Genomic DNA, 11,088 nt, shown 5'->3' with positions numbered 1-11,088 from the left:
GGAAAGAGAAGTAATGAATTTATCTTCCCATGTATGGTTTGAATCAGTTGGTACTTGGCAGTGTATAAAGTAACTCGGGGTTTCCTAATAAGAAAAATGAAAAAGTTAGAAGCATAATTACGTCTTCAAATTTGTTTTCGGAAGAAAACTGTTTTGTAAAATTGTTTATATAATTAATACGATTCACATTTTCATCAAAAAAAAAATAATAATTGCGTCTTCATGAAGCATCTTAACTAACATAGCATCTTAATTGGGTTCTGCGGAGATTTCTGCTTAACAGTAGCCCAAGTCTGAGGTCTAATAGCCACTGCAAATCAACATCAGCCAACACCAGGGGCACATTCCGAGGGAGGGCACATAATTTCCATCAACATTACAATAGAAAGCTCTTTTTTCGTCTCTCCAAATATTACAATGCAAAAATTAGCAAGGATTGTTTTTTTATGCAGGAACCTTGAATATTTCAACCAAAAAATGCCGTGATTGATAGGTCCATTGCTACATTCCAATTTAATTATAAAAAAAAGGATGATATACAATACAGAGGGTAAGAAAGAATAACATACCTCGATAAACAGTCTTAATTACTAATCTATTAGGTTGGTTCTTCAAATCACTACCAAAACAGACAAAAAAAATCGAATTTTCTTCACCTATGTCCCCTGCTGCTGCTGCTCATCATCCCCAACACTCAACAACCTAGTCACCATCAATCTGAGTCCCAAAAACAGGAATTTCAGTACTACCGTTTAGTTTCCTACGGGTATAAACCGATAAACCATCAGGCTGAATCTCTCTACTACTACCAACTTGAACCTCTGATGTCGATGATACATCTTGAACGGCAAATGCTTCGGGATATTGCAAAGCCGTGAATCCTGTTCTTATTCTGTTGCCATCCCAGATTCCATAGCTTGCAATCGGGACATTCTGAAGGTCTTGCCTGATGCTTTCATGCAGATGATGCGTATTCCTCTCGTTCTCGTGAGAGGTAACTATTGTACCGAACAGTCTGAGGTCTTCGTTTTTGTAAGGTCTCTCAGTATCAGACAAACTACGAGAATGCCTTCTGGTATTAACAGTTCTGCTCTCTTTCTGGGACAGTCTCCGTTGCTTGGCACTTGTACTGTTACTCGTTAAACTACTGCACCTATTGAGTGAGAAATCTTCACCTGTACCCAGAGTGGTTGTGACGATAACATCTGATTTTGACCTTTTATTCAAGCTTGGGTCCTGCATAAATGAGCTCCATGGTATCCGAGAAGCCTCAGTGGTGTTACTGACATGAACATCCTGTAGACTGTTTTGCCCATAAAACTGATGCTTCTCGCCAAAACTAAGATGGGCATTCGAAAAAAAGCGTGCATCCAAGTTATGTCTTTCCATAACGTGTACATCAAAAGCATTAGGAGATCCGGTTTCGGAGTGGCTACTGGAGTTTTCTTGTGGCAGATGGACCCCCTCCACGCACATCTCTATTGGAACATGGTGAAGACACTCAGGCAAACTGAAACCAGACGAAGATGCGGCTTCAGCTGGAATGAGAGGGGGATCTCTTGTTCCATTTGCAGTTTCCTTCACACTATCTGAATATTCTCTCAATCTTTCAGTAAAGCTTTTCAGAATAAGATTAGCCAGAACGGTAGCATTAGAAGATGGGGGTTGAGGAGATACAACTGCCGAAACCAAGACACCTTGATTTGTTTCAGTACACAGCAACTGATCGCTTTCGGTTTTCTCAACAGCTGGACATTGACTCTCCACAGTCTTAGGAACTGAATCTGAACAATCCATGTGAACTGGTGATGCATTAGTGTCCACAACTTCAACGCCATCTTTCCAACCCAAACATGCTGACCCATTCTCTTGTTCTGATCTGTCAAGGTCAGATTTCAATTTAACTGAACCTAAATGATCTGCTCCATCACGATTTACGTTAAAAGGCAAATTTGGCAAGTTCACGTCCATCTTGGCACAAAGATCATCATTGCACATAACAGAGCTACCTTCCAAAGCACAAGGAACTTCCATTTCGCTTCCACCACCCTCGTTGCTGTTATCCACACTTGCAGATGTGCTTGCATTTCCAGATTGCAGCTGTATTAATTCTAACCCGAGGCATTTCCGAACTTTGCTAAAGAAAACCTTGCACTGATCTTGAGATCTTGTCCCAATGCATTGTGATATCATTGCGAAATTCTTACCATAAAGCAAGAAACCCTGCATAAAAGCAGACCTCTCTTCATCCGTCCAATGAACAGGGCTTGTTTCCTCAAAACTTTCTTCCGAGCAAGTGTCATCTTCATCACTGCTGTTATCACAGTGCGTAGCATGAGATAGCTGAGATATTTTAAGAGTAGAATCGAACTTTGGATACTTCCTACACCTCTCTTCAGGATCAGCAGAACTTCTTAGGCAAGAACTTATCAGCCCTGTTGACAAAGAACCATCACCACCTGATAAACCATCTGCAGAAATGGTTTGTTTATCATGAAGATCAAAATTATAAAAGCAGCCTTCAGAGCTATTATCACTGTGATGCAAACATCTAGAACCACCAGGAGTGATTCTTTTGGAAGACATCTGCCTGGTAGAGGTAACCTTGCTTGCATTACCCGCTATCACTGAGACAGCACCTAAGATATCGAGAGAGGCAGCACCCATTTCTCGTTTCCATTTTTTCCGTGGAGCCAACATAAAGTTGCACTTCCGTTCCTTACCATTGGCAAGCTTCTTTTTTATTTTCACAAAACAATCAGATTTGTGATTTTTGTAGTAGAAATCGATACAGTCTGCAGTTGTCTTTTGCTCAAGATGTGAAGCAATTTTCCTGAAATCCTTTCCATACATAGCTAGCTTATCCAGGAAAATCTCCCTCTCCTCTGAGCCCCAAGGATTGATCATCGCTCTTTCCTTCTCAACAGCACATGGATCTTCAATCAATCCATTGCTAGAGATAAATCTTGAGATCACCTTCTCTTTCTCACCCAAAATCATCGCAGGCATCCTCAAAATATCTCTACACCGCTTATGCTGGAAACCCAGAAGCAGCTTTCCCATGAAATTTAAAAATTCTGCTGTAGGGGGCGGACTCTCTCTTCCTGGAGCTGCACATAGTAAAGAATTATAGCAATCAAATTCAATCGAAAACATGCAGCTCATAAACCAGGAATCAGGTGGGTAAAGAACATCAGACATCATATGAAAAAGACTCAAATCAATCTGCATCTTTTTCCCTTTCGTTTTTTATTTTCAAATTGAACTTTCCTACAAGCAATATAAGTAGAATAGACTAAGTAAGCTTCAAGGTCAAGAAAGACACTGATTATGTATCAACACACTGTAGCAGAAAGCAAATTTCACGACAAGGCAAATTCTAAAAATGACCAAAAACTGTTACAAGAAATACACGAGTAAAAACGGTACAACACGTCCATGGAAGAACGGAATTCAGATTCAAAGACCAAATAAGAAAACCACAACTAAAAAGTGTCTTCTGGAAACGAGTACCAAGTCAGATTTTGCTTTCAATCTGACGGGACAGGACAGAGATCCTATTACTGTGCTAGTTAAGGAACACGCCAAGAATTTGGCAGCTGAGCCAAACAACAATCACATCATTTCAACATATCAATGATTCGGCAGAGTACTGTAACTGTTCTCTCTCTCCATAATCCATGTCCCAATGAAGAAAAACTTTGAAGACCTTACCTTAAGTCTGTGAGATGTATTTACCTTGGGAAAAAAAGGATAAATCCCACAGACAGATGAAACAATCAGGGAGAAAATGAAATAACAGATAAGGAAAAAGTAGAGAGAAAAATGAATGAGAACGTTTACCAGGAGAATAGAACTTCAGGCGTACAGACTGCGGAAGCTTCTGAATTGCACCATTTTTTATATAAAGGTTTGATTCACATTTCTTGTGAGACTTCGCATTGTATTTTGAAATAGCAAGCTGATGCATGTCCCTCTTCCATGAGAGCTGAAAAGCTTTAAACTGAAGGACCAAAATTTTCTCCTTAACCCTCATAATTCGTCTCTTCACTGCAATCGTCTGTTTGATATGAGGATCAACCTCATCTTGACACATGGTAGAACATCTTGTATCGTTAGACCAACTGTATTGTCTCGGAAGCAACATGTTAAATACTTCAGAAGCCTCATGGGCAAATTTCCTATTTGAAACTAATATCACAGAGACATCTTCTTCAGAGGCAATGCTACAACAACCAGAAGAAAGCTGAACAGTATCATCATTGATAGTAGTAGAGCCAATAGCAAAACTGGACATGTCAACATCAGTGGAAGAAGTAGCCGTTTTAATAGAAGGTATATCCACTGTATCTTGTGATCTTTCAACACCTTCACCAGTAGCATCAACAGAAACTTTAGCTGGAACAGCATTATGAACAGCTCCCTCTGGTCTCTCAGCCACACAAGGAGCTCCTTGCTCGACAGGCCCAATTTGATAGGGACAGAGACTTCCTGCTTCAAACTTCAATGCTCTACGCTTGTTTTCAAGCAAATCAATTTCGGACTCAGTCAACTCTAGGACCTTCAGAACATCAACTTTCCAGGCAAGCACCTTGTTCATTACATTCCATTGAATAGAGCAAGAATCCCCTGGACCAGAATCATCAGTACGAAGCAGCTCGCTAAGCAAACAACTCAAATTCTCCATTGAGATGTTCCCAGCATCCTCTAAATTAAATGGAATTCTCTCCAGCTGATAATTAAACACAGGACTAGGTGAACGGCATAGATTACTGGCATCACTAACGGCTTTAGCTGCCATGCAAGACGGTTTATCCCGCGTTCCTGCGGAAAAAAAACCCCCGAAAAGAAGCATTGAGAAGAAGAATGAAAATAATTATCGAATAAATAATATTCCCTTATACTACACAAGCAGGACAGAAATATGAGAAGAAAATGGGTTTTGAATCATGTTAGAACAAAATATTTTTGAAGTTGAACCTGAACCTACGATGTGATCCTATCTTCAGTTTCTTCCCAAGCAGAGACCATGGAAACAAAGAAGTTTTAAATTCAACTTCCGGATGATATGAGTCAACCAATAAAGGTTAACACAAATCAAGATACGACTCACAGTGCAAACCATGCACTTACATGGAAACAAATGGAGGACATACAAGACAGGGAACATGGAAAGCACAACTCAAGATCATTGAAAAAATCAATTACACACCAACAGCAATAATCTCCTAATTACAGCAATCAGAGAGAAATGGCAGAGTAAACACACAAAGGAGTAAATAAGAATATTGCATGGAAGAAAGACAGCAACAGCCCAGACACTTAACAGCAAAACTGAGAGGCAATGCACGAAATAAAATTGCTATCTACCTGGCGAGGAACTGCAAGCCACAGAGGATGGAGTTGCAGGGGAACCGAAATCAGAAGCGTTGACCATGGTAGGACTTTTACAAAGCAAAGAATATGCTTCTCCTGTACTGTTTGCCAACATCGTGTTTCCATCTTCACACAAGTTAACATCAACTTTCTTTTTTTCATATTTAGCCAGACCCTCACCCCATCCAAGCCGTGGCTTCTTTCTAGAGTTCGTCTCCTCAGGCAGACACGAAGATGTAAAATATGAGGCAGCATCTCTTGAGGTGGATTCGGTTACAGAAACAATTTTAGGCAGAACTTCAGTCTTCTGCTCAATGGTATCAACAGCTCCAAAGCTTTTTGAACTACTTGAGTGACTAAAACCAAAACCTCGAGATGCAAACCTTCCAGAATGAGTCCATAATGGATGCTTCCAGTTAATGGATCCAAGACAACTTTCCTTTCCAAGTTTCTCAACTATGTGTATTCCATTGACACCATGGACCTTGTCATCCTTCTGATCTTTGGAGAGAAGCTGCCCATGAGTCAACTGAAGGTCAACATGGAAATTCGAAGGACATAATGAAGTATTATCACCACGCACATCATGGCATTGTCTTCCGGAGGAACAAACCTCATTATCATGTTTGTCCAACAAGTACGACAACTCATACAAGCTCCCTGAAACAGAATGAGGATGTGAAGGTGATGCTAGCCTTTGATTTGAAAAATTCTGGTCCCAATTCCCTGTAGGTGTTTTCACTGGAGAGATTTCAATATTCTGCTGTGTGGGGTGGGCTAAAACCGAAAGCTTTGATATGGCAGTGCGAGAATCAGACGCATTAGAGGGCCTTTCATCTGCTGACAAACAATCATTATTCATATCTGGTAGTCTCCCGAGAATTCTAGTAGATCCGTTGTTCATTTCCCATGTATGGTGTTTCCATTCCTTCTGGTTGAAAGAAACTCTACCATCCCTGGTATTCTTGTTATATCTCCAATCTCCACGAGATGCAGAGGGTCGATAATTGTCATCTTCAAATATCCTGGTACTGGACCGAGAAGATACATGCCCATGATCAGTCTCACTAGCAAACTGGTGTCGTCCACCCTGCTTACCATGACCTTCAGATGATATTTAAAACAAAAAGGACGAAAGGAAATCATAAACAAAAAAGCAAGGCCCATATCCATCCAAATCTATGACATGTAAAACAAAAACCACTATGTTTCCACAACTTTGGGGCTCCTACTGCTGGCAAAACCAGGCCTCATAAAGTGATAAATGGAAGAGAAGTAAGAATTATAATATAATCAATCAGTCTTTGGACATTTTAAAATATTATACGAAGTGACCTTAAGCCTTTTTTTTTCCTGTTGTCTGACTCATGGGGAGAAAAAATAACTTCAATAAGAAAAAAATCAGAAACAAAGTCCTCACACATTTGAACCAATACGACTCAAAGCAGTCTCTCCCAGTTTAAAAGCTTTGTTACTCCCTTTCTTCCTATTTCCCCCCACTTAATTTCTTCGACTTCTACATATCGTTCTCACTAAAAGACCCTTAAATTCCATAAATTAGGTTCTAGAAATGTCAAATTCAGAGATTGAAGTCCTGCCTGTATAAGAAATATAGAGACTCCGCTCATTGGGTCCCAGAAAATTAACTGTGATTTCAGCCCTAATTCAAGAGAAAGCAACAACGTGAGAAATCATAGTATAACCTACAAAGATAATATGAAGAGATTGTCCATACCATGAGGCCTACGGACGTCTCCAGGATCCCAACGGGAAAACTCGCGTGGAACATGGTGAGAAGAAGAAACTGAGGACGAGTTCCTCCATCTGAAACTCGAATCAAAGGACTGTGCGAGCCGTTCGTGCTTCCTATGCCTCAAGAGGTCCTTCCGATCCCAAGAAGCGTGATCCTGCGGCATCAAATTATCCAACGCAATCGCGCACAGAGACGCAGAAACCCACTCCAGAACAGTGATCAGACCCAACTATGGCCGTCGTTGCTTCAGAAGAACCCACCAAAACCAGATGCGGACGACGACCAAAGAGAGCTAAACCAACGAATCGTCCGAAATAACGATATCCGAATCCTAGAGACACAGCGAACGCGAGAAAAGACAAACCAAAATTGAATTAAATCGAACGAAAGCAGTACTACATACTAGGGTTTCGTCAATCGAAGGTTGTCCGAGGCAAGAACTGACGAAACAAGAACGAATGAATCACAGAAGGTTGGGAGAACCAACCTGGTGGAAGAAGCTGACATGTGTAAGGCAGCGATGGCATACAATCTGAGAAAAATCCAACCGGAGCAGGAGATTACCGGCGATTTCTACTCGATTTCCCGGTCATAAAGTAGCTTCCATGGATAATTTTTATCGGGTTTTGTTGGGCTTTCTCTGCTCGGAGAAAATCCTCTGCGAGCGAATGTGAGAAAGACCGTGAGCGGACGGAAAAGAGGGAGAGATAAACACCATAACCTAACGATGCTAAAAACCTTATTTCACTTTTATTTTGGCGTCCGCGAATTAGAAAATTTCTCCCATGCTTTTTTTTTAAATGTTCAAACTTTTTTCTTGTTCTTTATTTTATTTTTATTTCCATTATATCAATTTGAATAAAGATGTCAGATGGATTAATTATTTGGATTGTTTAAATTAAATGGATTATATAGGTTTAATCCATTTAAAATTATAGATTAGATGGGTAAACCATTAAACCCATTTAAAATTATGAATACAAATCTTAATTACATAGATAATTTTTTCAACCTATTAATAAAATAAAAATCAAATTATTCAAATCAAATAATATATAATCGATTTTAATATAAATCAAATGTACAATATTTATTCAAAAATAAAAAAAATAAACATGGATAATATATAAAATTTTTGAAATACCCGAAAATTTCGTATAGAATAAGACTTTTATTAATAAGATGAAAAAATCGCCAAAAAAATATTTTATACTTTTAAGATGTCGATAAAAAAAATCTATACTTTTTATTAAAAAAAACCTTATACTTATATTTATTTGTCGAAATATACATATATTTTATAAAATCTAGTAAATAAGTCCCTAAACGCAAACGTAAAAAAAAATACGGTAAAAAATATGATGTAGCGTTATTTTAATAAATATATTGGATATTAGTTGATGATATATAGGTGGATAAATTGTTATATTCGGTTACGGTTAATTCAGATTCGGTTTATTCGGTTTACGGTTATTTCAGATTCGGTTATTTCGAATTTAAAATATTCATATCCAATCTGGTATATTATTTTAATCGGTTGATTCGATTCGGGTATACATCGGTCGGATTCGATTGGGGTATTTCGGATTCGATTATTTCGGATTTGAAATATTCATATCCAATCTGGTATATTTTTTTAATCGGTTCAATTCAGTTAGGGCATATACTGATTGGGTTCGGTTCGGTTACTTCGGAATTAAAATATTTATATCCAAACTGGTATATTATTTTAATCAGATCGATTAGGTTCGGGTATATATTGGTCGGGTTCGATTCGGTTTTTTCGGGTTCGGTTATTTCGGATTTAAAATATTAATATCCAATCTGATATATTTTTTGAATCGGTTTGACTCGGTTTAGATATATATCGGTCGGGTTCAGTTCAGTAATTTCTGTTTGTATTTGCGGCTCAATATATGCTTAGAAGACTTTGCATGTGTTTTATATTACATGGTTTAGATTTATTAATCAGTTTATTATGTGTTGCAGTTTTATGTCAGTTGTTTTTTAATGTATTAGTAGGTGAATAATTGTTTTTTCGCAGTTATATTTCGTGTCTTATATGTAACCCGCGCGCATCGCACGGACTATAAATTCGTATAATTTTTTTTAAAAAAATATTACTAATTTTAAAATTAAATATATCCTATTTTATTTTTTAATTTTAAATTTATATCTTAAATCAAATGATAAATAGTTTTTATAAATATTGAGATAATGACATCTTTTATTTTCGAAAAATGATTGTGAATAATGTCTATATTTAAATTTTGGGAAAAATCTTTGAAAATTTTTAAACTTGTAATTCGGAGGAAAACTAATTCTTGTACTTATAGCTATTATTCCTATTTATTCCCGAAGTTGAAAAATTGGACACAATAATTTTTAAATGTCATAATCGTGGTAACAATAATTTTGACCAAAATAATGTGTTGCACAATCCTACATGACGCGTGAATTGTCAAGACGCATCAAATTTTTATGCTATGTATGCAGAATTGGGTGTAATAGACACGGTTTAACAAAACCGATTAGTAATAGTGAAAATTCTGGTTCATCAGAAGATTTGTGATAACGACGGAGATCAAAATAATTATCATCATTGTCGGGTTTCGAGCTCTAGTCCAGATCGACGACACCTCTGCCGAAACAGGAACGTTTGGCGTCGAAGTAGCCATCATCAAGGCTAGATCACTTTCATCCTAGATTTTTCGGTGAAAACGGCGTCGTTCAAGGAAGAGACGCGACGACCGAAAATGTCATCGATGAACCATGAAGTATCTCCAAATTGTTACTTTTACTGAATCGGAATTTTTATTATTATGAACCGGTTTTGTTAAATCGTATCTATTAAACCCGGTTTTGTATACATGACATTAAAATCTGACGTGTCTTGACAATTCACGTGCCATGTAGGTTGTTCAACACATTATTTTTTGCCAAATTTAAGGTTAAGACGATTATGACACTCGATCTTTAGCAAATTTAGTAATTACCGTGTCCATTTTTTTAAGTTCAAAAATAAATAGGCATGCCTACAAGTTTAACCATTAGTTTTCTACTATATTGCAAGTTTAAGAATTCTTAGAGATTTTTTCTTTAATTTTTTGTGTGTTATAATATAAAATTAAGGGTTAGAACTCAATTTAGATAGCATAACCTGTGAAACGGAGACACAGAGCGCATGTCTCACCCCGAATTCGAGTGTCAAGTTGATTCACATGGTTTGCTCCCGACCCCTAATTAGTTTGGACTTCGGTACAGGACATCCTGTTATCCAAAAAAATAAAGGTTGGAGGAGTATTTTTAGAAAAGAATTTTCAAAAAAACTGAACTATTATTTTTTTAATGTTTAAAAAGGAGAAGAAAAAAAATCATATTGTTAAAACAAAATGAGATTTTTTTTAAAGTGTTAATATAATGAGATGATGTATTTTTTCAAAAGAGATTTGACACAACTTCTGTGTTTATATAACAAATATATTCACTCATATATATCGTACGAATTAAAATATAGATTTGAAATAATTTTATTAGTTTTAAAATTAAATATAATATATTTTATTTTAAAATTTATAAATTTAATTATTAAATTAAAACATAATTATTTTGAAAATATAGATAATGAGATGATGCATTTTTTTTAAAAAAATAGGTTGTGAATAATTTTTGTGTTTAGATTTTCGTGGGTTATAATATACAATTTTAATATAGTACAAAATGTATTAATCCACGTGTATTGACTGTTTAAGTATAGTCTAAATATCATATATATTTTTGTAAAGTATCGGGGGATTATTTAAAATAAATTTATAACATAACTTTTCTTTTATATTGATTAGAAATCCTCAACACACTCATCTAGATATCAAGTATTAATGATTGATAAGAAATAATCATTTTTGCATTAATTTCTCTCAATTACGACTTTATCTGTTGGAATAGAAAATGATTTAATT

General features: G+C 36.6%; 1 protein-coding gene across 3 annotated transcripts; it reads right to left on the bottom strand.

Moving 5' to 3' along the window:
• Positions 1-462: 462 nt before the first annotated feature.
• LOC104806084 lies at positions 463-7,839 on the bottom strand. Of its 3 annotated transcripts, XM_010530801.1 has the most exons (5): positions 7,617-7,839; positions 7,112-7,460; positions 5,371-6,480; positions 3,844-4,824; positions 463-3,110 (listed from the first exon to the last, which is right to left on the bottom strand). In XM_010530801.1, the coding sequence occupies exons 2-5, from the start codon at positions 7,290-7,292 to the stop codon at positions 703-705; spliced, it is 4,680 nt and encodes a 1,559-aa protein (XP_010529103.1). In that variant the 5' UTR covers positions 7,293-7,460; positions 7,617-7,839; the 3' UTR covers positions 463-702. The 3 variants fall into 3 exon arrangements, with proteins under 3 accessions (XP_010529103.1, XP_010529104.1, XP_010529105.1); XM_010530802.2 differs by lacking the exon at positions 7,617-7,839 and having other exon boundaries at positions 5,371-6,466; positions 7,112-7,262; XM_010530803.1 differs by lacking the exon at positions 7,617-7,839 and having other exon boundaries at positions 5,371-6,407; positions 7,112-7,199.
• Between the last annotated feature and the right edge of the window lie 3,249 nt (positions 7,840-11,088).

This window comes from Tarenaya hassleriana, unplaced genomic scaffold (assembly GCF_000463585.1).
Source record: "Tarenaya hassleriana unplaced genomic scaffold, ASM46358v1 Cleome118, whole genome shotgun sequence".
In the NCBI taxonomy this organism is placed as follows: Eukaryota; Viridiplantae; Streptophyta; class Magnoliopsida; order Brassicales; family Cleomaceae; genus Tarenaya; species Tarenaya hassleriana.
This window is presented reverse-complemented; position numbering and strand designations above follow the sequence as displayed.

What these genes read in the sequence shown, in the direction of transcription:
- LOC104806084 (XM_010530801.1), bottom strand. Translation starts at nt 7,292, where the DNA reads ATGCCGCAGGATCACGCTTCTTGGGATCGGAAGGACCTCTTGAGGCAT. An exon ending in AGACGTCCGTAGGCCTCATG is followed by an intron (nt 6,481 to 7,111) that starts GTATGGACAATC and finishes TATCATCTGAAG; the next exon opens with GTCATGGTAAGCAGGGTGGA. An exon ending in GGCTTGCAGTTCCTCGCCAG is followed by an intron (nt 4,825 to 5,370) that starts GTAGATAGCAAT and finishes TTTTTTCCGCAG; the next exon opens with GAACGCGGGATAAACCGTCT.